This window comes from Berghia stephanieae, chromosome 3 (genome assembly GCF_034508935.2).
Source record: "Berghia stephanieae isolate SIO BIC M18660-M18661 chromosome 3, UCSD_Bste_1.3, whole genome shotgun sequence".
Classification (NCBI taxonomy): domain Eukaryota; kingdom Metazoa; phylum Mollusca; class Gastropoda; order Nudibranchia; family Aeolidiidae; genus Berghia; species Berghia stephanieae.
Window position 1 is genome coordinate 18,504,986 of NC_088362.1, and position 27,500 is coordinate 18,532,485.

Below are 27,500 nucleotides of genomic sequence, written 5' to 3' on the forward strand. Positions count from 1 at the left end.
ATAATAATAATAATAATAATAATATCAATAATAATTACAGTAGCATTGATATAATAGTAATAATGGTAGTAGTAGGAATTTCAATGCCGAAAGAGGAATTTTCTCACACAAGAAATGGGAATTGGGATTTTTTTTTTGGCAATGTGTTGGCATATTGTATAGTTCTAAATAGATAACTAATTAGAACTATATTATATGTAAACACAATGCCAAGTACAATCCCAAAGTTTCTCAATTTCAAATGAAGTAAAGCTCCAAAACCTAATGGTAGTGATTGTATTAATGGTGGTAGTGAGGATAATGTGGTGTTGGTTGTTGTAGCAGTTGTGCTAGTGATGATAATGTGGTGGTGGTGGGGGTTGTAGTAGTAGTTGTGGGATGTTGATGTAATGGTCCTGGTTGTTGTACTAGTGTACTCTACTACTACTACTACTACTACTACTACTACTACTACTACTACTACTACTACTATAGTAGTAGTAGTAAGTAGTAGTAGTAGTAGTAGTAGTAGTAGTAGAGAGTAGTAGTAGTAGAAGAAGAGATGATAATGTTGTTGTTGTTGTAGTGGGTGTAGTGAAGATGATGTATGGTGTGATAGTGTGTGTGTAGTTGTGTAGTGTTGTTGTGTAGTGGTTGTGATCGATTGGTGTGGTGTTGTAGTAGTAGTTGGTAGTGTTATATGATGATGTAGTATATTATTTATTATTATGTATTATTATTATTATTATTATTATTATTAGATATTATTTAGTAGTAGTAGTAGTAGTAGTAGTAGTAGTAGTAGTAGTAGTAGTAGTAGTAGTAGTAATAGTAGTAGTAGTAGTAGTAGTAGTAGTAGTAGTAGTAGTAGTGGTAGTAGTTGTAGTAGCATTAGTAGTAGTAGTAGAAGTGATGATGTGGTTGGGGATGTCAAAATTGCCCGCCCTCCTCCACCCCCTCCTCTCTCTCTGTCTCCCCCTCTCTCTCTCCCTTTCTTTCTCCCCACTCTCTCTCTCTCTCTCTTGTTGACTTACCATATGTGACAAAAACTGATCCTAGTATGAAGATGGTTGCCAAAATACAATCTGTTGGGAGTTACCGATTAAGTAAAACTTAATTGTAAAAACTTTTAATTCGAGGAAAGAACATACAAAATAAAAACAAAACCAAAACGAAAAAAAAAAATTAGGACAGAACCCCCTCCCCATCCCCATCCCTCCAAAAAGACCCAAAAAAAAAAAAAAAAAAAAACAAAAAAACAACCCAAAAGACAAATAAAATAAACCCTATTAAAAAAAGTAGAGGAACAAACAAAGTCTCGCAACGACCAAACAAAAAATAAAAACAAAAACAGAATAAACAAATCATAATGAAAACGACGAAAGTCCGTTATAGTTAAGGGGACAAATGATATGGACGTTTCGGGTTCTCTTAGACACTAAACACTACGATTAAGACACAAGTGCCGTTGTTGTGTTTTCGTGTTTTTCGCAAAGTCCACATCTTGTATCAATGAATTGAATTGAAGCCACTTTTCTATTTTATTTTCTCATCATTATTTAAAAAAAAAAACAACAACAAAGAAACAACCCCCCTTTAATCCCCCCCCAAAAAAAAAAAATAAATAAAAACCAACAAAAAACACAAAACAAATAGACCATATTTACAGCGCAATATCCACTAAACGTGATCAATGCGCTTAACAATGGGTCTTATACATATAAAACGAATCATGACGCCTGTTCGCCGATAGCACATTTATTTTGACAGAGACAACTCTGGTAATTGGCCAGATGTTCATTTTACACATGAGCACAGTAAGAGAATTTGAGCAAAGAGCCTTTTCCAAGGACTCAACTATGAGTTGAGCGCAGAGCCGGACTCGAAACCTGGACCTTCCGATCCGAAAGCGAAGCGAGTGTTATACCATAAGACCACATAGTCGCACAAATACATTTATTGGGACTTCAAGCAGCATTACGCAAAGTACTCACATATTTTCCTTCTACTGAAACGAGCATTCAGAATCCTAAACACGATGGGTGAACGACGCAGGTGAAACAGTCCCAAACACATTTTCCGTAGCTTCATCTGAAAAGGACCACCCAACGATAAATAAGTAGTAAAGTGACAAAGGAATACCAACACCCAATAATAAATAAGTAGTAAAGTGACAAAGGAATACCAACACCCAACAATAAATAAGTAGTAAAGTGACAAAGGAATACCAACACCCAATACATAAATAAGTAGTAAAGTGACAAAGGAATACTAACACCCAACAATAAATAAGTAGTAAAGTGACAAAGGAATACCAACACCCAACAATAATAAGTAGTAAAGTGACAAGGAATACTAACACCCAACATAAATAAGTAGTAAAGTGACAAGGAATACCAACACCCAACAATAAATAATAGTAAAGTGACAACGAATACTAACACCAACAATAAATAAGTAGTAAAGTGACAAAGAAATACCAACACCCAACAATAAATAAGTAGTAAAGTGACAAGGAATACTAACACCCAACGTTTAAATAAATAGTAAAGTAACTAAAGTGACAAAGGAATACCAACACCCAACAATAAATAAGTAGTAAAATGACAAAGGAATACTAACACCCAACAATAAATAAGTAGTAAAGTGACAAAGGAATACCAACACCAACAATAAATAAATAGTAAAGTGACAAAGGAATACTACACACACAACACATAAATAAGTAGTAAAGTGACAAAGGAATACCAACACCAACAATAATAAGTAGTAAAAGTGACAAAGGAATACTAACACCCAACGTTTAAATAAATAGTAAAGTAACTAAAGTGACAAAGGAATACCAACACCCAACAATAAATAAGTAGTAAAGTGACAAAGGAATACTAACACCCAACGTTTAAATAAATAGTAAAGTAACAAAGGAATACCAACACCCAACAATAAATAAATAGTAAAGTGACAAAGGAATACTAACACTTAACGTTTAAATAAATAGTAAAGTAACAAAGGAATACCAACACCCAACAATAAATAAGTAGTAAAGTGACAAAGGAATACTAACACCCAACGTTTAAATAAATAGTAAAGTGACAAAGGAATACCAACACCCAACAATAAATAAGTTGTAAAGTGACAAAGGAATACTAACACCCAACGTTTAAATAAATAGTAAAGTAACAAACGAATACCAACACCCAACAATAAATAAGTTGTAAAGTGACAAAGGAATACCAACACCCAACAATAAATAAATAGTAAAGTGACAAAGGAATACTAACACCCAACAATAAATAAGTAGTAACGTGACAAAGGAATACCAACACCCAACAATAAATAAATAGTAAAGTAACAAAGGAATACCAACACCAAACAATAAATAAGTAGTAAAGTAACAAAGGGATACCAACACCCAACAATAAATAAATAGTAAAGTGACAAAGGAATACCAACACCCAACAATAAATAAGTTGTAAAGTGACAAAGGAATACCAACACCCAACAATAAATAAATAGTAAAGTGACAAAGGAATACCAACACCCAACAATAAATAAGTTGTAAAGTGACAAAGGAATACTAACACCCAACGTTTAAATAAATAGTAAAGTGACAAAGGAATACTAACACCTAACACATAAATAAGTAGAAAGTAACAAAGGAATACCAACACCCAACAATAAATAAGTAGTAAAGTAACAAAGGAATACCAACACCCAACAATAAAAAAATAGTAAAGTGACAAAGGATTACCAACACCCAACAATAAATAAGTTGTAAAGTAACAAAGGAATACCAACACCCAACAATAAATAAATAGTAAAGTGACAAAGGAATACCAACACCCAACAATAAATAAGTAGTAAAGTGACAAAGGAATACTAACACCCAACGTTTAAATAAATAGTAAAGTGACAAAGGAATACCAACACCCAACAATAAATAAGTTGTAAAGTGACAAAGGAATACTAACACCCAACAATAAATAAATAGTAAAGTGACAAAGGAATACCAACACAATAAATAAATAGTAAGTGACAAAGGAATACCAACACCAACAATAAATAGTTGTAAAGTGACAAGGAATACAACACCAAAATAAATAAATAGTAAGTGACAAAGGATTACACACCAACAATAATAAGTAGTAAAGTAACAAAGGAATACAACACCAACAATAATAGTAGTAAAGTGACAAAGGATACTAACACCAACAATAATAAGTAGTAAAGTGACAAAGGATACAACACCAACGTTTAAATAAAGAGTAAAATAACAAAGGAATACCAACACCAACAAAAAAATATAAAGTAACAAAGAACCAACACCACAATAAATAATAAGTAACAAAGGAATCAACACCAAAAATAAATAATAGTAAAGTAACAAAGGAATACCAACACCCAACAATAAATAATAGTAAAGTGACAAAGGAATACCAACACCCAACAAAAATAAAGAGTAAAGTAACAAAGGAATACCAACACCCAACAATAAATAATAGTAAAGTAACAAAGGAATACCAACACCCAACAATAAATAAATAGTAAAGTAACAAAGGAATACCAACACCCAACAATAAATAAATAGTAAAGTAACAAAGGAATACCAACACCCAACAATAAATAAATAGTAAAGTAACAAAGGAATACCAACACCCAACAATAAATAAATAGTAAAGTAACAAAGGAATACCAACACCCAACAATAAATAAGTTGTAAAGTGACAAAGGAATACTAACACCCAACGTTTAAATAAATAGTAAAGTGACAAAGGAATACTAACACCTAACAATAAATAAGTAGTAAAGTGACAAAGGAATACTAACACCTAACAATAAATAAGTAGTAAAGTGACAAAGGAATACCAACACCCAACGTTTAAAAAAATAGTAAAGTAACAAAAACTAACACACAACACATACATAAGTAGTAAAATAACAATGAAATACTAACACACAACACATACATAAGTAGTAAAATAACAATGAAATACTAACACACAACACATACATAAGTAGTAAAATAACAATGAAATACTAACACACAACACATACATAAGTAGTAAAATAAAAATGGAATATTAACATCCATCACATAAATAAATTAGTAAAGTAACAAAGGAATACAAACAACCAACATATAAATAAACAGTAAAGTAACAAAGGAATACTAACAACCAACATATAAATAAACAGTAAAATAAAAATGGAATACTAATCACCCATCACATAAATAAACAGTAAAGTAACAAAGGAATACTAACAACCAACATATAAATAAACAGTAAAGTAACAAAGGAATACTAACACACAAGTATAAATAAGTAGTAAAGTAACAAAGAAATACTGACACCCAACATTCAATAAGTAGTAAAGTAACAAAGAAATACTGACACCCAACATTCAATAAGTAGTAAAGTAACAAAGGAATACTAATATGAATGAATCGATAAATAAATACATTTTTCATACAACTGATCCATGAGAAAAATTCCTTCCATATGGATAAAGAAAATATTTGTAGCGATCCAATGGCGTAAAATATAATCTGAAAAGCGAATTAGGCAGAATACAAAATAGAAATGGTTATTATTATTATTATTATTATTATTATTATTATTATTATTATTATTATTATTATTATTATTATTATTATTATTATTATTATTATTATTATTATTATTATTATTATTATTATTATTATTTATTATTATTATTATTATTATTATCATCATCATCATCATCATCATCATCATCATCATCATCATCATCATCATCATCATCATCATCATCATCATCATTATCATCATCATCATTATCATCATTCTTCTTCTTCTTCTTCTTCTTCTTCTTCTTCTTCTTCATCTTCTTCTTCTTCTTCTTCTTCTTCTTCTTCTTCTTCTTCTTCTTCTTCTTCTCTTCTTCTTCTTTCTTCTTTCTTCTTCTTCTTCTTCTTCTTTCTTCTTCTTCTTCTTCTTCTTCTTCTTCTTCTTCTTCTTCTTCTTCTTCTTCTTCTTCTTCTTTCTTCTTCTTCTTCTTCTTCTTCTTCTTTCTTCTTCTTCTCTTCTTCTTTCTATTCTTTTTCTTTCTTCTTATCATATTATTATTATTATTATTATTATTATTATTATTTATTATTATTATTATTATTATTATTATTATTATTATTATTATTATTATTATTATTATTATTATTAATACACGAATAACAAAGCAAAACGAAAAAAATAACAAGCAAAAAGCAAAAGCAAAGCACACAAACCAGAAAGTAACGAAGGTGTCCTGCTAAGACCGTCTACCAATTCTCTTTGGATGCCCGTTATATTTGTTTTTACGTTTTTTGCCTGCGCGTTTATCAATCTTATTAATAAGGGAGAAGGTTTGTTGAAACTTTGACGACTTACAGTCGGGTAGAAAGAAAAACAAACTTAAACCAATACAAGAAACAAAGCAAAAAAAAATATTAAAAAAAAATACAAAACAAAATTACAACAAGACAAATGAATTCAACTCACTCAATCCTAGAGATTTTTACTACTTTTCAAAATTGGAAAAAAATGTATTACAAATGAGCTTGTACATAGATAGTTTTATTTAGCTACCACTGGCATGTAAAATCTAAAAACACTAACTTTGATACTTCACCTATATTTAGTCTCAGAAAAATGTAATAAATAGGTAAGGGGTAAAAGTAACCCGGGTAAACTACGGATATAGTCGGTGTCAGGATTGAGTGAGTTAAAATTCGGTATTAAATTGAGAAAGTAGGGGGCAGGGCACTGGTGTAAAATAAAGATCTGAACAAGTTTAGATGAAACAGTGCCAGACAGTGCAAAATGAAGAATACATTAAAAAAATATTATAAAATACAAAACGTTAGTCTTCCTCGACTGGAGCAATACAGGAATTTAAATTGTCACAACTATCGGGAACCTGTGGCGTAATGTTTGCACGTCTGATCGGTGATAAAAAAATAATTGAGTTTTTATATAGCGCAATATACACTAAAAGTGCTCAAAGCGCTTTACAAGGGGTCCCTGACCACCAGCAACACGTAACATGTAGAACGAAACATGACGCCTGTTAGGCGATATTACAATTTTTTCCGACATAGACAATGCTTTTAACAGCCAGGTACTCATTATACAGTACGGTGAGAGAATGTGAGTAAAGAGCCTTTTCCAAGGTCTGAACTATGCGCCGAGCGAGGCTCGAACCCAGGACCTTGCGATCAGAAGGCGAGTGTCATACCACAATACCACATAGCCTTAATCAGGAGGTCTGAGGTTTGATTTTATTGGATGTTTTCTTTTTCTTGTAATTTTCTTTATTGCTCGGTGTGGCATAGTTTCATACACACTTGTTAAGATCGAATCCGATATTGTAATACCTTATTACCATGTCTAAGAAAATTAACTCTCTCAACCCTAACACCGACTACATCCGTAGTTTACCCGGGATACTTTTACCACATGCCTATTTATTACATTTTTCTGAGACAGTTTATAGGCGTAGTATCAAAGTTAATGTTTTTTAGTTTTTGCATGCTGTGGTAGTTGAATAAACCAATCAATGCATATTATGCTCATTTTAAAGACATTTTTTCCAATTTTGAAAAGTAGCATTAATCTCTAGGATTGAGTGAGTTAATAAATTAAATACGAAAGGGTCAAATTACATGGGCTATAACACCATGAATTATTTGTTTACTCACCACATCAGAATTCGATCAGATGCCACTAAGAGTACTTATCTGACTCGTAGTTTAATAGGAACAAAGAAGAAAGTAGTTGAAATGAAGAATATCTGACGAAGTTGGGTGGGAATAGTAGGCCAATTTTATCAATGTGTCGTACACTGTGATCATGCGCTCTTACTCAGAATAGCTGGTCCGAAACTGTTCTATAACCGATTATACATTAAAAGTTAACACATTTAGTGATGAGGGGGTCTTAATAGCTCAATTGATAGAACACTCACTTCATACGTAAAGGGACCGAGATCGATCCTGGGTGCTGTCCAGATTTTTTCTGTCCACCTTGCAGTAAAATATGAAAATATATATTTAAAAATAAAAACCCTCTTAAGCACTTGAACTCTTATATAGAGAATTGTCCAGTGAATTGTGTCATCAAAGCGCTTTCCAATTTCCAATGGGTTCTAGCCAATAGCACTCACTCGTGGAAAAACTCAGGATCCATGTGCGGCTATGTGGTCTACTAGTGGTATGACACTCGCTTCGGATCGGAAGGTCCTGGGTTCGAGCCTCGCTCAGCGCATAGTTGAGTCCCTGGAAAAGGCTCTTTACTCACATTCTCTCACCGTACTCAGGTGTAAAATGAGTACCTGGCCGTTAACAGCGTTGTCTCTTTCCGAAAAATTGTGATATCGCCTAAAAGGCGTCATGTCTCGTTCTAGATGTTACGTGTTGCTGTTGGTCAGGGACCCCTTGTAAAGCGCTTTGAGCACATTTAGTGGATATTGCGCTATATAAAATCTCAAGTAATGAACCTAATAACTCTGAAGGACTACATAAATGTGATGAAGGATTTTTCTTGCTATCATTAAAAGAACAAATTAGGTACTGGCGTAAAAATTTCGACTGCATCCGGGATCGATCTCGGGCCCATTTGCTTATGAAGCGAGTGCTCTACTAACTCCTCCCCCCCCGCCTCCCAATTTAATTTTACCCTTTCGTATTTTTGAATTGTGAATTTACCGGGTGATACAATGTCTAGCATTGTTTCATACACATCTTTTTCATATTAAAGTGATACTAAGCTCTGCTAGAAGTGTGGATTGCACATAGTAATAAACAAAAATGAATATAATAGATTAAAAAAAAAGAACAAAACACCAAACACGAAACATTTCGGGCTCAAAACCCTTCCTCAGCCAAATAAAAAAGGCCACAAAAAATCAACAAAAACGGAAAACCAAAAAAAAAAAACAAAAACAAAATACAACCCAAAAACAATGAAAACATAAATACATTACTTAAAAAAATTATAGATTGACGACAGTGAAATATTCGGTACGTCCTTTCTGTATTAAGATCCTGGAATGTGATTATCTTTGTTGTTTGACCACAAATTCACCACTGTAAAAAAAAAAATCTTACACTTCACTAATGTGAAGAAAATATGAATCAATAAAGACTTAAAAATAAAAACCCTCTTAAACATTTGAACTCTTATATAGAGAATTATCCACTGAATTATGTGATCAAAGCGCTTTCCAATGGGCTCAAGCCAATAGCACTCCCTCAAGGATCTCCGACCTTGACGCGGTGGGGCAGCTTGAGGCATATCAGGGGCAAATGAGTTAATCCCGGTTGACCGCCACGAGACCATCCCGGGTGTCGAGCCTATAGCGAACCACTTGAGCGGCACGACCAATATGTGACTAGTGGAGATCCAACCCGGTGCCCGAATGGTCTCGGTCATCTTGGGCTCCACACTTCTATGTTCAATGATTGTGTCCATAAACAATGGTGAAGCGGTCGGCAGCCTAGCCAAATACTACTACCGTGTTCGTTTCGCCAGAGTCGTCGGCACGGTAGAGAAATTAGCAAACTTCCCAACACTAACGAAAGAGTGAAAATGGAGAGACTTCGCATGGGAACAAAACAGACCATGGACGTTTCGGGTACAAACCCTTCGTCAGCACAACAGTACACAAATAAACGTGGAAAACAAATAAAATGTAATGAAAAATAACTTGAGTTAACTCCACCATTGAGTACAGACGACACAAGTTATTTTTCATTATATTTTATTTGTTTTCCACGTTTATTTGTGTCTGTTGTGCTGACGAAGGGTTTGTACCCGAACCGTCCATTGTCTGTTTTTTTCCCATACGAAGCCTCTCCATTTTCACTCTTTCGTTAGTATTTTACGATCACCGGCTTCAGGCAGCCCCTACCGTTTTCTACAAACTTCCCAACACATCCTTAGCTGGAAAATGCGATATCAGGGTAAGCGACCTGACGCATATATTATCCCTCAATATCGAGAGCCAGAGTATGGCAAAACATGAGCTTTTGTCAAAGCTACTGGCCGTCCATAGCGTTGATATCCTCTAATTACAGGAGACCCATCTTTATCCAGGCGCGCAATCTTCAACTACATATTCAACTGTCTGTCGGAAAAATTGTAATTTCGCCTAACAGGTACGTGTTGCTGTTGGTCAGGGACCCTTTGTAAAGCGCTTTGAGCACATTTAGTGGATATTGCCCTATATAAGAGCTCTAGTTTTAACTGTCTGAAGGCGATTGTCTTATTACAATAATACAAGTCACACATTTATATCCGATTGCAGTCTAAAATGAAATAGGCATACAAACATACATAATTCATCCAAGCGAAAAGAAAGATGAAAATAAGTCAACCGTATTTGTTGACGATGCTTATAAACCTAAACAATATACCCTACGATCCCGATCGTTGTTCTTAAACATTTAATTGCGTCTTCTGGGAATACACGTATTAATACATTTGGCCAGAAAACTCGTCCTTCAAATAAATGACCCTCATCTTGATAAAGACTCTCAAATTTGGGAATTTGCGTAGTCCCAGATTTGAGAGTTTTTTTCCAAGATGGGGGATATTTAAGTCGGTCGATATTTATGAATGACTAGCTTTCTAGCCAAATTTATAAATAGCTAACTTGTTTTCTCAGATGACTTCAGTTAACTGGTTAATTCTTTAACATGCGAAATAAACGCTTCGCTGTGTCGAAAACAATATACAGAAGCTTAACGAAAATATAGAGGGCGGGGGCGGGGAACGACGATCATTGTCATCCATCCGACCACTGATTACATTCGACTTTTCTTGATTTTTTTTTGTTTGTGACAAGACGAAATACCGAAACACCACATAGCAATCGTGCCACCCTAAAAACTATCAAACCAACACATGCAATTCTCCAATACACTTATAAAGAATACATTTTTCTCAATTAGAACAGCACAATGAAGTGAGAATAATAAATTGATATCAAATGCAGTTAAAACAGATTGTAAACTTGACTGTTTTTCTTAAAGTTTCCATTGCTTAAATCAGTGAGGTGTGGTAGAGAAAGAAGAGAAAAATGCTGGTAACTAGTAACATACATCGCCCTATAATTAAGAATGCGAGTTATCATTTGCACGGTGTGTAAAAAAAAAAAACAACAAAAAACAACGTGCACTTATTTGTATATCTGATAACCTAACTCAAATATGGGTTTGATTTAACAGAGTTGTAATGGATCATAATAGGGAATGAGATAAGCGGAAGAGTAGCGTCCCTTGATTGGACGTCACCCATAGTCTGTGACGTCACCGGCGGAAAAGCTATTAGAGAGAGAACGTCATGTTGGTTGTGCGCATGTGTCCTCGTCCTCGCTTACGCCGTCCTCTTTAATGGTTAATGGATAGATACAATAATTATTCTTTTTGCAGTTTTACGAGAGTGGAACCGATAAAGATTTCGCATCGTATCGTTTAAAAGCGTATATTATGTTTTAAAAGCCTTTAATGCTCTGTGAAACGTTCGTGCATAGATACAATTTTCAGTTATATAAACAGCATTCATTGTAAATATGACAATATGAGTATATTACAATCAGTATTTCAAATGATTTAAAGCTAGAGATTTCATATCAGTCTTCGGTAATTGCGACACAATGTAGATAATGTGCAATAAATCATAAATCCAAAATTCAATGCAAACTAATAAGTTGTAAGTGTAGAACAGTTAAAACGAATAGACACCTAGACAACCACGTCTCTCGGATAGTTGTCATAATGTAAACAATGACAATGATTGGTAAACATAGCCAACTACACATATTTTACCATCAATGGTGTGTGTCAAAGTAATATACCGACTCTTTTCTACCGTTTGATCAAGAGAGTAGAACCAACACTGAAAACTATGTGTAAACCATAGAATTAAACGAATGAGAATACGTACGAAGCCTAAAAAGTGTCTACCAATGAAAGCATTCAGCACCATTATATCTTGGGCTGGGAATGTAAGCATTACCATTCATTCGGTCTCTATGCCAACATAACGACACAAGAAAAACAACAAACAATATCAAAATCCACAATAAAATGGTTCAGAACTGTTGCGTATATTTATGCCACAATGAAGCTGTCAAAGAATGAAGTTAGAGAATGTGTGTAATCATGCATTATAATAACCTATAATGTGTTTTCCAACCACCACATCATCACTGTCACTACTACTACAACCACCATTACCACTTCATCACTACCACAATTACTACAACCACCACCACAGCATCATTATCACTACCACTACACCACCACCAAATCATCATCACCACTAACAACGACCACCACTCCATCATCATCACTACCCCTACTACTACAACCACCACAACCACATCGTCATCGCGACCACTACTACTGCAACCACCACCACCACCACCATATTATTTCATTACCACTACTACTACAACCACCACAACCACATCGTCATCACTACCACTACTACTGCAACCACCACCACCATATCATCATCATTGAATTTTTTAAAAAAATTGAGCTTTATATAGTGCAATATCTACTAAATGTGCTCAAAGCGCTTTACAAGGGGTCCCTGGTCAACATTTAACATGTAGGACGGGACATGACGTCTATTAGGCGATATTACAATTTTTCGGACAAAGACAACTCTGTTAACGGCCAGGTACTCATTTTACACCTGAGTACGGTGAGAGAATGTGAGTAAAGAGCCTTTTCCAAGGACTCAACTATGCGCCGAGCGCGAGGCTCGAACCCAGGACCTTCCGATCCGAAAGCGAGTGTCATACTACTAGACCACATAGCCGCATCATTACAACTATCACTACAACCACCACCACCACATCATCATCACGACCACTACTACTACAACCACCACCACATCATCATCACTACCACTACTACTACAACTACAATCATCACCACCACCACATCATCATCACTATTACTACTACAACTACAACCACCACCAACACCACATCATCCTCACTACCACCAGTACTACAATCCCTACCATTAGGTTTTGGAGCTTTACTTCATTTGAAATAAGGAAACTTCGGAATTGTATTTGGCATTGTGTTTATATATCATAATATAATTCTAATCAGTTATCTATTTAGAACTAGATACTATACAATATGTACGCCAAATAGGTACCACCCCAATTCCCCTTTCTTGTGTGCGAGAATTCCTCTTTGGGCATTGAAATTCCTACGAGTGGTGTCTGAAATTCCTGTGAGCCAAATTTAAAGTTGGCGTCTCTTTGCTATGATGATGCAGTGAGTGTGAGAAGAGTCATCACTACACACATAAACAACAGAAACAATTTAAAAACATGACTATGACACGCAACCACTCACACACGAGGCTATACTATTTATCCTTTTCTCTATATAGAACAGGACAAGACAAACAAGAGCTTGACTTGTTTGTCGTCTGACGAGTTCAACTCTCGGTCGACCTGTCAATATTCCTTATTGCCTAGGACGTAATCATTAATAGAATGTTGTGTGGTTTTGACCGTGAAGAAAACCTTAAGAAGTCACATTTATATCATTTTAGAGACATCGTTTTGAATAATTTTGAGTTAAACGAGCGAGCAGGAAGTTATTTTCTTAGATTTCATGAACGGCCGATCAGCGCTTGTTTACTGTAGTAACGCGATTCCCAGCCCATGTCTCAATTCCATTACCATTAGATGCCTTTCGCGTCTCGACCGAAAGATCGGGTCGCCTTGGCTGTTTCCAGTATTTCCTGTGTGAGGTGTCTCCAATATTGCCGGTCCTCTGCTAGGGTTCTCAGATTTTCAAGGTCCCCTGCCGTTATGAGACTAATGCTTTGTCCAAGTGTTGTGAGGTTTTTGTTTAGGATCACGGGGAGTGTTGTGATCGGTCTTCCTCTGAAAAGGTTCCCGTGTTTTTGGAAGTATCCCGACATGGCTTGGTTTGCTGGTATGTTTTTGTCCCTGCGTAGTATGTGACCGAAAAGTTGCCATCGTTGTTGTAAAATGTCAAGGGAGATTGGTCTTTCTTTTGTGATCTTATAGAGTGATTCATTTGAGATCTTTTTGGGGTATTTGATGTCCAGTACCCTTCTTAGCTGTGTGCGATGGAAGGCATCCAGATGTTCTTCTTTGGATTTTGTCAACGCCCAAGTGCCGCAGTTATACAGAAGTACCGGTTTTACAAGAGCATGGTACAGTTTCAGTTTGGTTTTTCTCTTTATTTTGTCACCTCTAATCCATACATTGGTGAGTTTACTGAGTGCGGCGTTTGATAGCTGTTTTCTTCTTTGTACATCCTCGGTGTCTCCAATTAGTGAGCCGACTTTCTTTGTTCTTTTCCATTCCTCTTTGTTCCTCGATATTGTTGTAAATTCGGTTTTATTGGCATTGACTTGGAGGTTATATTTCATGAGGGTATTTTGTATGATGTCTATATTTGCTGGTGTTGATCCAATAAAATCGACATCATCTGCATAGGCGATTTCTCTAGGGATTGCGTTCTCAATATGAGTCGTTGGTTTTGGAATGACTTTTCGAACTTCTTTCAGAGCGTGTTCTAAGTATATTGTGAACAGAATCGGGCTCAGACTATCTCCTTGGGGGGTCCCGATGTTACTTTCGAACTGCGTCTGTTTTGTGGCCCCGTATATCCTTGGTTGTATCTTTGTGTTGCTGAGGAGAAATCGGATTATTCGGAGCTCGTCTTCGTCTACTATTTCTGTTAATATCTCCAAAAGTTTTCCTCTGTCGATCGTATCAAAGGCTGCGGACATATCGATTCCGGATATTGTTATGGATATGTTTTCTTTGAGTGCCTTTGCTGCCAACCATTTATGTGTCCATACAACGTCCGATGTGCTTCGGTCTTGGCGAAACCCGCTTTGGCTATGTGATAGATAATTTTCTATTTTCGGTCTAATTCTGTTGAGGACAATAGTTGACAGTGTTTTTCTTATGGTATTCAGTAATGTTATTGGGCGCAGGTTGTTTACGGGTCCTTTCGTTTTTCCTGGTTTTTGTATTGTAATTAGGACACCGCTGTTTATGTCCCAGTCTTTGTGTGTTAAGAATGTTTTGTTCATTATGTTTGCAATGCTCAGATCCAGGGAGAGGGTACCGCATTTCAGCAATTCAGCGGGAATTTCATCTTCGCCTGGGGATCTGTTATTGTTTAGGCCCTTTATGCTATTTCTAACTTCAGTTGTTGTGATGCGGTTGTTTAAGTCTCTAGGGTTTCCTGAGAAGGGCGATATTTGTGAGACTTGTTTGTGAAATTTCTGCTGGAAGTGGTCAGTTACAATGTCAAGGATATCGTTGGGATTTGTTGTCTGTTTGCCAAATTTATCCTGTAGTTTTGGGTTCTCGAATGGTTTTCGGTTCAGAGATTTCGTCGCTTTGAACATAGACGATGCGTTATTTTTGGACTTTTCTATGTCTTCCACTTTTTTGTCTAATTCCTCGTTTCTGTGTTTTATTGTAAGTGATCGAATTGAATGCAGTATTTTGTTTCGTTCCGTTTTCAGGTTTATTATTTCTTCCGAGTCTTTCGTGTTTTGTATCCTGATCCTAAGTTCTTTTTGTTGCCGCGATAGATCGTTAATAGCGATGTTAGGCGTTCGATTTGGTTTGTTCTTAGTTGTATTAATAGAGCCTGCACTTTCTTCCCCCGCATATTTCATTGCCGCTTGCGTCTCTTTCCATTCATTGTTTGGATTACTGTTTTGCTTTATTTTCCATAGACTTGAGTTAAGTTCATATTGGTAATGAATGCGACATTCTCGCTCATTTACTATTTTTGCCGTGTTTATTTTGACTGCCGTTTTACCTTTCTGTCTTCGTTGTCTGTACACATTTATGTTGAAATTCGTCTTTACAAGTTTGTGATCGGATGTTAGCAGTGTACCACCGTATGATCTCGAGTTGGTTGAGTAGTGTTTATGGCGGTGTCGACATATGATATAGTCTATTTGGTTGTGTATTGTTATCATTTTGTCTTGGGTTTGTACTTTCCTTTGTCCTACCCATGTTGTCTGGTGTCTTGATGGGGGTTGAAAGCACTGTTTGTTATGAAAAGTTTTCTCTGTTCACAGAACTGGACTAATTTTTCTCCGTTATCGTTACGTTTTCCTTTTGAGTATGATCCTAAACATAGTGTGTCACTGTCGAGACGTTTTCCTACTTTGGCATTAAAATCTCCAGCAATTATTAATATTGATTTGTTTCCTATTTTGTTCAGTGTATCGTCTAGGTCTTTGTAAAATTTATCAGTTTCCTCTGGGTATTGTTTTGCGCGTTGACTTGTTGGTGCGTAAACATTTACGATTGAGATAGTGAACGTCTTCTTACCGTGATCGTCTTTGTTATCGTTATTCTGGTTCCTTGAATTGATCTTACACTTAAGCTCAAGAACACATATTCTGTCCGAAACATTCCATTCGTCACTAGTCAAATCCCTGCAGTTTTTATTTATGAGAAATCCACATCCATAGTGAGGTGAACTGGAAGCAAAGCACAGCAGTCTGTGACCATTTATTGTTTGGTCGACGCCATCTTGGATCTTCGTCTCTTGTAAACACAACACATCGATTTTATAACTTTCTAAATCTTGACACAGTTGTTCCTTTCGAATGTTACTTTTAATAGATCTTAAGTTAAAAGTTCCAATATTAAGATTAGTCCACATCAGGTAAAAATTAAAGATTCCACACAGTGAATAAATGGAAACATAAGACTATCCACTGAGCCGAAGCTCAATGTCAACAGGTGTCAGCCATGTTGTCCATGTCTCAATGGCGGATATTTTTCTCATCGAGGCCGCTGGTTGGTTAGCCAATAAGAGCACCGTACGGTTTCCATTGGGCAAATTCCTTGGTGTAAACAAACATTAATCATAATATGATCTAGAAAATCGTATGACAACTAGTCACCCATCTGGCCAAACACGTGTGAAGGTGCGTCACAAATTCCGTGTTTTGATTGGTCAAAAATCTACTGGTTAATTGCTTTTATTCGGAAACAAGTATGTCGTGAACTCATAATCACTATAAGCCGGAACTACCCTGTCAGATTGAGATTTCTTTTGGAAATGGGATGAATTCATGTCTTACTTTATGGTGTGTAACTTGTTTACATATTTAACAGTGTAAAATCTCAAATTTTATGACAAGAGTTTTTAGAGTAGCTAGTTATTTTTTTGATCTTAAAGAAGAAAACTTTTTAGATATGGCATCAACACGATCCTAAATCTATTTTCAATTAAGACATTGATTCAGAGGTTGACAACATTTTTAAAAACAACTTTTGATAGAGACAAAAGATATTTTTTAAAAAAACGCGCCATTAATAAAAAATCTGACTTATATAATGAATATGTTACATAAAAGTGACATAACTATTTCAGCAGCAGGATGCAGAGGCAGATTCTGGGGATTATGGGAAGCAAAATAGTGAGGGTGGATGATCTTTATTGACGACTAGCATACATTATTTAGACTAGAAAATAATATACCATCACTCTGACTCCAGAAAACGAATTACACAAGCTATGCATCCTGTCCTCCGGAAGAGGAGTTTACACTTCCAATGGAATAGTTACCAGTTTTATACATCACACTTTTCTTCCCCATTCAGAACATGGTTATAGAAGTAACGAAGTTCACGTCACTAAGCTCTTTGTTATCATTTTTAGACAGCCCGTTAATGTTTCACTAGATTATATCAATCAGACTATACACGTAAACGGTCACACACAGTTTTGAGTGTTGGTATGTTTAATTTGGTTGGTTTCTGTTGTGAGTGTTTAACCTAAACGCTTAGCATCAACAATACGCAAATTAATACGTAATTTATAATCGAAGAATTATGTACTTATGAGTCATATTGAACATTTAAGTGTGAGCAGCTATGTTAATAATGAATGATCTAAACAGCGGGAAATTAAGCTTTATAATGTATAATATGTTCTATCCAGAACCTAGTTATGGACACAAACTTCTATTTAATAAATAATCTTTAAATTAATAGAAAACACACTCTGTAAGAGGATTAATATCAAAATGAAGTCTGACTTGATGTTTCCACAGTCATCGATTTTCTTATTGATAGAATTCAGCTCACTGAAATGCTCACCCGTTCTGGCAAGGGGAATGAGTAATGGTAAGGGTTTAAATAAAAAGCAAAACAATCAATTACAAACAATATTTTAAAAAAACAACCAAAGTTTAAAACGAGTACCTGGCCGTCCGTCAACAGTGTTGTCTCTGTCGGAAAAATTTTTTTAATATCGCCTAACCTATATATATATAATATATATATATATATATATATATATATATATATATATATATATATATGTTAGTTAAGTAAAATGCGATGATATTATATGGTTTTGTATAAGATAAACATTATATAAGGTTAAGTAACGTCTATTCCATAAAATTTTTCTACTTTTAAAACCTGTTGAATGTTAGTTATCTTATAAATTAAATCATTTACATTTTATGAATTAGTGTAAATAATTCTAGTTCTGTGCTAATATATATATATATATATATATATATATATATATATATATATATACATATATATATATATATATATATATATATATATAGATTGTGGAACGAATATTTGGCCAGTGCGTATGTTCATTATGTTTGAATTAAATTATCAATAAAGGGTCTTATTTCGTTAAATCCTATGATCTTACTTAAATATAAGAGTGTCTACTATTGCACAATAAAAGCGAGGGAGAAACATATATATATATATATATATATATATATATATATATATATATATATATATATATGTATGTATAGTAACATAAAGATCCATTTCGCTAGTTGGGCATCGTCTAATGACATTGGTGAATCCAATGAGGGCGTAGTCAATTTAGAATTCCAATTGGGAATTGTTATAACTTCGAATGCCAGAAGGTAAAAAAGATTTTCGATGTCTTTCACTTTTTGTTCGTGCAGAGATCAGGCGACCACTCCTATCCCTGTCATCTGCATTTTTTGCCAAATTGGGACCTAAAATTTGCCAAAATTTGCCAAAAAACCCGCCCAAATTTGCCAAGAAATTTGTCAAGGAGAAATAAGCGTTTCAGTAAAAATTAACACGCGATACAGAAAAAATTATATATAAAAGACAATTTATTACATTTAAGGAGGCTACATTTATTAATTAAGTGAATAGCGTTGTTACAAAGATTTTAAAGGATCATTATCCGTAGAGAGTTACTTCCCTTGGTTTGGGCCCAGGCAAACCTGCAACATTTCTCAAGTTTCGCACTTTTTTTTTCATTATTTTGTCTTCGCTTCTTTTTTTCCAAAAATTTACCACGCGATTTGCCAATTTTCCCAATATTTGCCACGATTTGCCAATTTTGGGAATTTTGCCAAAATTTACGGATGGCCCTGATATTTGCGGCCGCAAAAAATGCAGATGACAGTCCTATCCGATCTCAAGATAGAGGTGTTTCAGGGATGATCGCCATCTTCAAAAATTGTACAGAATTGTCTAAAGGTAGATTTTTCTACAAGCTCAGCGAAACTCCCAACGTCATTTGGTGATTTCTGGACCTTCTTTATTAGTCTGTTTAACTCTTTCTTATTCACTGCTTGGCAGTTGCCCCCCCCCCCACGCCGCAATGCAAAATGTGATAACACTTTCCATGATTGATCTGTAGAATAAAGTACAGAGAGTTTTATCTATTTTGAATGGCTTCAATTTGAAAAGAAAATACATACGTTTATTGACTTTTGTAATTAATTTTTAACACGTTCATTTCAGTCCACAGTAGTGCGGGGCGGTCCTTGGCAAGCTTAAGGACCACGGTCCTACGGTCCTTGGGAAATGAAGACCGCAAGGACCGGTCCTTTTCGACATTGAACATTCCTGAGAGACTGGTGGAAATTCGAACCGTTTGACATTTGAGACCGTGGGATCGTTCATTCTTGAACCGTTAAAGACCGCTACACGATGAAAACCGTGGTCTACAGGAGTAAAACACACGGAGTAGTCACACTTATTTCAAATTGTAACCTAATTAGAGAAGAGGGGTGATGCCTTCTTTATTTGCTCACCGTACTTCATTGTTACCTCGATAATTTAATAAAATTTGAAATTTATCCCCATTAACGGAGATAATGGCATCGCCCAAGGCGTTGATCGAGTTGTTCGTGGCGTTGATACACAAACGCAACTCCTACCCCCCCCCCCCCCACACACACACACATTAGAGGGCAGCGAGCATTGAAGAGTAAGAGAGAGACGTGAAGTTATAATAAGAGGGGGTGGATGAGGTAATAAGAGGGGTCGATGGTGACTTTTCGCCAGATCTAACAAACTCAGCTACCCATTCATTGCTGAGTAGACAGGGATTTAGAAAAAACTCGACTGCACCCGGGATCGATCTCTGGCCCTTTGCGTATAAAGAGAGTGCTCTATCAACTGAGCTATCGGGGTCCCCAAATATTCTATTGGACCTTTTTAAAATTCAGACGTTATAACTGGTTTTTTTGGAAGGAAGAAACTAATGAAACTCATATTATTTGATTAGTAAAAACACCAAACGAAATTTTAATATAATTGTATTATTTTAAATGACAACACTGCGATAGAAAGGAGTGGTGACAAGAGATGGACAAAAGAAAACAAAGAATCGGATTTGCTACTTGCTAGGTCCGACACACACACACACACACACACACACACACACACAACACACACATCTTTAGTAGTCACATACATTTCAAACAATAACCCATTAGAGAAGAGGGGTCATGCCTTCACCATAGATCATTGTCATTGCGATCATTATGGTGTAGTAAATTTTGAAATTTACCCCGTATAATGGAATCGTCCAAGGCGTGCGCCTCCTGTTTCCCCCCATCTCACACACGAAAGGGCGGTTTGCGGAGTGAAGGTTGGTGGTCGTCTGCCTGTATGGTCGTCTGTGTCGTTTAGTGTATGGCAAAGGGGGGTGGGTGCGATTAATTAAGTGGGATGGGTGGTGATTGGTGGAAGATAGGCAACCGAAGGCAACGAATCGCTGGGGAAGTAGTAGGCTATGGCGCGAGACCGAAGGTGATCAGACCGGTCTTCAGCGCGGCACTAGTTGAAAGGTGATAAGAAGTGAGGACCGCCGCCGGTCTTCACTATGGGACCGATCCCCGGTTCAAAGCTAAAAGACCGTGGGACTTTGGACCGGTCCTCAGCGCGGCACTAGTCCACAGCAACTTGTCATCAATTGTCACGCCCAGGTATTTATAGGAATGAACCTGATCTACAGACTTGCCCCGAGTGGTTCAATCTGTTCCTTTACTTTCCTAAAGTCAATAACTAACTCCTTTGTCTTGCTTACATTAAGCTCGAGCTGGTTATCATCACACCAAGACACAAGCCTATCTATTTCAGTTTAATATTTAGCGATGTCATCAGCAAATTTTATGAGAGACACGCTTGCTGTTGGCCAGGGAGCCATTGTAAAGCGTTTTGAGCACATATAGTGTATATTACTCTATATAAATGCTCAACTTTTTTTTTAGATCAACAAATCACGATGAACGAACCACTAAGGATGAATGAGGGATGTGAGAATGTCGTGGTTAAGGTGAACGACAACTAGCATATATTTAAAATAGAAACTACTTTACCATCAATCTGACACCAGAAGATGAATTACACAAGGTATATATCCAGTCCTCCAGAAGAGTGGCTTTACACTTCCAATGAAATAGGAACCAGTTTTTCGACATCACGCTTTTCTTCGCTATTGGGGTATTAATAACAATTCCAATGAAATAAAAGTAACAGCATGTATAAAAACCAGCTAATATAGGAGGAACGAAGTTAACGTCATTCTGATCATTTTTATTGTTTTTAGATAGTCATTTTAAGTCTCACTAAATTATATAAATCACACTATAAAAGTTTAAGGTTACAAACAGTTTTATGTGTCGCTAAGATATATCCGGCTGGCGGGTGATTTTAGTATTTTACCAAACCGCATAGAATCAATTAAACAAGTTTGTTTGCATTACATTTTCACTGAACGCGTGTATGACTCGCTCCCTACTATGCTATCACAACTTGTCACAACCAATTCTATTGCCACTATTATTAATGCTGTGGGTATTATGTCCTGTAGCGACCCTCGTCGATATAATAACAAGGACAAGGAAGGCAAAGCGTTCATGCTTGTCAAACAGGATGCCTCCTATTAAAATATCGTTTTAACGGATCGGAGAAAACATATCTCTTTATATCTTATTACCAACATAAAGAATAAATTATAAAGCCCGTCACAACCAAAAAGACAAAAAAAAAATAATATACAAACACAACACAAATAAATAATTAAAACAATATATATTTTATAAAAAAACAAGTAGAATAAAAAGAAAACCACAAAAAAAAAAACACAAAAAAACACAACCCCCCCCCCCCCCGAAAAAACAACAACAAAAAAAAAACCCCAAACAAAACAACAAACCAACCAAGCAAAACAAACGAAAAAAAAATACCAGAAAAAAAAAAGAAATAAACTAACATAGCTAAACAAACAAATCCAAATATACAGCACAATATTATTTCTGAATTGGCCAAGAGTAGAATAGGTTAGCTTTGAATTTTTTCAGCACAAAAGAATTTATAAAAAACAACAGCAACCCCCCCCCCCAAACAAAAACAAAACAAAACAAAAACAAAAAAACAAAACAAAAGCAACCAAGACAAATACAAAAACCAACCAAAAAAAAAACAAAAACCCAGAAGAAACAAAAGCAGAATCAAAACTAAAACCAAAAGATACAAATGAAAAACAAAACGCAGAAAAAACACCCATAGGAATTAAATTAACGAAATAAAAACAGTTAAACAAATAAACCAAAAACAAACACAAATAAATATCTTCCCCCCAAATGAAAATAAACAACAACAAAAAAGAAAAAAAGTAACAAAACAAAAAAACAAACGAATCAACCTACAACAAATGCTTCCTATTTTTAAATATGCAATTTGAATTTGAGTTCTTTTCACAATCATTTCACACATCTGTTGACGAATAATTTTTAGGATATAATTCCTGCTGTAAATGGGAACAATTACTAGAATCTAAGAAATCCATTATTGGCAAAAGAGAGAACCGAACGTAAATGAAAATGAGTCACGGAAATGACTTAGCTAAATCAAGGGACTGCTTACTGTAAGTGGACACATACTTCCTTTTATAGCCCGAGTCGCCTTGCAGTCAGCGACTTCTTGGCAAACCTGATAAGATGATAATAATATTATACTGTTGGGAGGGAATACCTAGCACTGGTTGTAAATGGTTATGAAGAATAATTATTTTAACCGTTTCAAATCTTTAAATATCTCTTTTGATTTTCAAATATTGGCTGGCTTGTCCGACGACGTCCTCTCAAGAAAGAAATTTTACGTTATCTTTTACATTGTAGAAATCAAATATTGTTAAACATTCCGGCTTTATGAATTACATCTTTACTACTTCCTCCCAGTGAATTGTGTGATGTAATTTAAGTCATGAAATGAATAAATTCATTGTAGACATCTCAAGGGGAAATTTGCTTTTCGGGTTAATCTAAAAAATACTGAGATAACTAACTGTGCGATACCGAAAATGCATAATATAGGATTAAAGGATAGATTTCTTGCTCATGGGGAAACAAACCCCAAGATACCAACATCAAGGTTCGAACCTTGGTCCATCGCACCGGCTGTAGGAGTAATTCCTTTTCCACCTGGCCTTCTGGTCCTTATTCACACAAATCGTACGAATATAAGGTAACATAATATATAAGACATAACATAATATAAGATATGGTAAAGGGCAAAATAAGATAAAATCCATTGAATGCCCTTAATATTAATAGTAATGCCCTAAATCTATTGATTAAAGTTTACAATAATGATACACGCGGTATTTCAACTTAAATGTACTCATGTATATATGGTGTACAAACATAATATATCTTTAACCGTGACATGCAAAGCACACACACACACACACACACACACACACACGCATATAGAAGAAAACCATAATAATATAACAATGCATAATATATACATACAAGATTGAAAGCCATGTTAATAGCAGTGCAATCAAGTGTTATTCGTCATATATAAATCTCCCGTCATCTAATTCCCTGTTCACTTGCAACGGTTAATTGTTTAGGGAAAATTTCGGCTTTGAAAGCTGAAAAGTTAAGGAGCAGGCACTGGTGTAAAATAAACATCTAAAAAAAGTGTGTGTGAAACAGTGGCAGACAAAGCAAGAAAGAAAAAAAAAGAAATAAAACCATCCATTAAAAAAAACGATTAGCTTGCCTCCTCTGTGTTTTTTTTGTTGTTGCGGGGGAGGGGGGGGGGGGGGTTCCTTGTATTTGTCTTTTTTGCTTCGTATATTATAAGTGATTTTTCAGATACACCTTTTCAGGGCTTTGAAATCTATAAGACTATCTAAATATTTTGGAACGTTTGTTTAATAAAGGCAAGCGGTTTACATACTTTAAATGAAGATATGGTATTCGGATAGAAAAAATTGACACGAGCTGAAGTGACAGAATAGATGAGTAGAAAGCAAAAGTTACTCGTAAATAAATAGTTGTCTCACTTGGGAATCAAACCATGGATATCCTGATTTCTGGGCTTGCGCAAACATAATAGATAGAACTCCAGGCCACCAGATCGACCACCCACAACGTGTCTTCGCCACTGTTAATAATATTGAGACAGCTGCTGTTCAACATGACACAACATGGCTGCTTGTCTCCTGTCCATAACCGAGAATAGCAGCAATACTGTTGTAAATGGTTATTATACTTTCCGATCTTCCGATCAATCGTTTGTCAACAACACCCCCCCCCCCCCCCACCCTCCCCCTTCTTTTATATCTCTTTCTTCCTCTTTATCCTCCTCCCCACTCTCTCTCTCTCTCTCTCTCTCTCTCTCTCTCTCTCTCTCTTTACGTTCTCTCCCACGCATACATGCACACACATATAATACTCTCTCTCTCTCTCTCTCTCTCTCTCTCTCTCTCTCTCTCTCTCTCTCTCTCTCTTTCTGGTGTTCACTTTGAATGACATAATCCGGTTTTACAATAAATGCTGTGTTCCATGCATACTATAGTGAGAGTACGGGACAGGGGCGCTAGATCCCTTATGGACATTGCCTCTTAGCCTATATTTATGGAGATTACTACACAATGATGCCTATAATCTCCTATATCGATGTCGTTTTAACAGTAAACTGGATGATACTTGTAGGACGAGTTTTCTAGCCAAATTTTTAAACATGCGTGTTTTTCCAGAATGTGGTCAAACGCAAAGTAGCAGAAAAACCACTTACAATAACTAAACATATTTTGTTTTCATTATCTATATGTGACCCTCCGTCTCAAAACGGTATTATGTCGGGGATGATTCAGAACCCAAAAAGTGAATTTAGAGATAGATTGATGAGAAATTGGAGCTTAGAAGTTTTTGCAATGCAAGAAATAGTCTTTATACTCCACCATAACGTACAGAAATTAAACCCCAGTTGGATATTTGTGGCTATGAATTCAATTTCCCTTACCGAGTGGATCCCGACATAATACCGCTTTGATACGGTGGGTCACATATCGCCTTGTTTACTTCAAATATCAACACATCTATATGACCCTTAAATTCTCAAACATTCTTAAACCAGAGACTTTTGAATTTTCAGTCAAACGAACTTTTGACAACTCGAAGTCCATCTGAATCCATCGACATTTGAATTAAATTATTATAGTTTCAGATCGCGATAATGAAACCGCCGTTTTATCGGTGTACAAGTGCAGCACTGACTTTAAAACCATAAGTCAACGAGTCTGTTGACCATCTGACTTGTATGGAAAAAGTTCGATCCCTGTTTCGTCTGTTGCGTTTTGTGTTTTAACCTCGTCAACCTCTTAGTTGTTGGGTGGCTGAGTTCATCAGCGACTGACTGAAATGGATACCAACCATATCAAAATGGCGACGAACTTGTTGGTTAGAATTATTGAATTTTACAGTTTGACCGATAAAACTCACGTCAATATAAACACCATTACTTACTAAATACTCGTAGTTTTGTGTATTGGTACGTCATATTCGGCTGGTGGATATTGTGAGTATTTTACTTAAACATATAGCATCAATATAAAATGTATGTATGACTCAGAATATGAAGCCCGCCGTATCTCTATGACAAAATGGCAAGGACATTTATTTTAGACAGCGGGAGCGACCGGCGTCAATGAAATTATGCACGGTCGGTTATCGGCTATTGATCCTTTCTTGGAATCATAAATATGCTGCGGGTTACTCTTACAGAATGAAAGGAAGAGTTAAATATTGATCCAGTTGACATAACGGATTATAACGATCTTCTAATTTATCAGAGAGCCTTGTTATAAAATTCTACATTTGATAAGGAACCAGTAGGTATATGGCCTTGAAAAAGGGAAATAAATGACAGATTTTTCAGGTTAAAACTAGTTTTGTTTTCTGGATTTAAGAGGGAAGGATTGAATTAAGAACATTATGTGGGAGGATAAGCTTGAACACGTTATGATGATTCAGTTTGGATTGGAATGGAACGGATTACATATAAAATGAAAGTTAAAATTTATTTATGAGTTGAAAATAAACCTGTACAGGCACATTTTTAGTGGTAATGACGAAAAGAATCAGATTTCCGGTTAATATATATATATATATATATATATATATATATATATATATATATAATAGAGAAGAGAGAGAGAGAGAGAGAGAGAGAGAGAGATAAAGAGAGAGATAGAGAGAGAGGAAGAGAAAGAACGTGTGTGTGTGTGTGAGAGAGAGAGAGAGAGAGAGAAAGAGAGATAGGGAGGGAGAAAGAGTGAGTGAGAGAGAGAGCGAGAGAGAGAGAGAGAGAGAGAGAGAGAGAGAGAGAGAGAGAGAGAGAGAGAGAGAGAGAGAGAGATTGACTATTGGCTATTGATCCTTTCTTGGAAACATAAATATGCCACTGGTTACTCTTAAAGAATCAAAGGAAGAGAAAATATTGATCCAGTTTGAGAGAGAGAGAGAGAGGAGAGAGAGAGAGAGAGAGAGAGAGGGAGAGAGAGATAGAGAGAGAGTGAAGAGAAGAGAGAAAGAGAGAGAGGTGGTGTGAGCTAGATAGAGAGAGGGAGGGCGAGAGCGGAGGAAAGAGAACGAGAGAGAGAGAGAGAGAGAGAGAGAGAGAGAGAGAGAGAGAGAGGGGGAGGGGGGAGTGAGATAGAGAAGAGAGGGAGGACAAGAGAAAGAGAGAAGGAAAGAGAAAGAGATAGAGAGAGCGAGAGACAGAAAGAGAAAGCAAGAAAGAAAGAGAGAGAGAGAGAGAGAGAGAGAGAGAGAGAGAGAGAGAGAGAGAGAGATCGAGATAGAGAGAGAGAAGATTTCATGTTGATATGACGCTACG

General features: G+C 35.8%; 1 protein-coding gene across 2 annotated transcripts in view; it reads right to left on the bottom strand.

Moving 5' to 3' along the window:
* Nucleotides 1–24,841, bottom strand: part of LOC144967283 (uncharacterized) — a 44,933-nt gene extending 20,092 nt beyond the window's left edge. The window contains exons 1-3 of one of the 2 annotated variants that reach the window (XM_078904334.1): nt 24,664–24,841; nt 1,974–2,070; nt 1,014–1,064 (exon numbers count right to left, since the gene is read on the bottom strand). In XM_078904334.1, the coding sequence (XP_078760460.1) occupies nt 1,014–1,064; nt 1,974–2,070; nt 24,664–24,711 (196 nt within the window). In that variant the 5' untranslated portion in view covers nt 24,712–24,841. Of the gene's footprint in view, nt 1–1,013; nt 1,065–1,973; nt 2,071–21,682; nt 22,139–24,663 lie in introns of those variants that run through there. The other variant, XM_078904333.1, reaches the window with a different exon arrangement.
* Nucleotides 24,842–27,500: the final 2,659 nt, after the last annotated feature.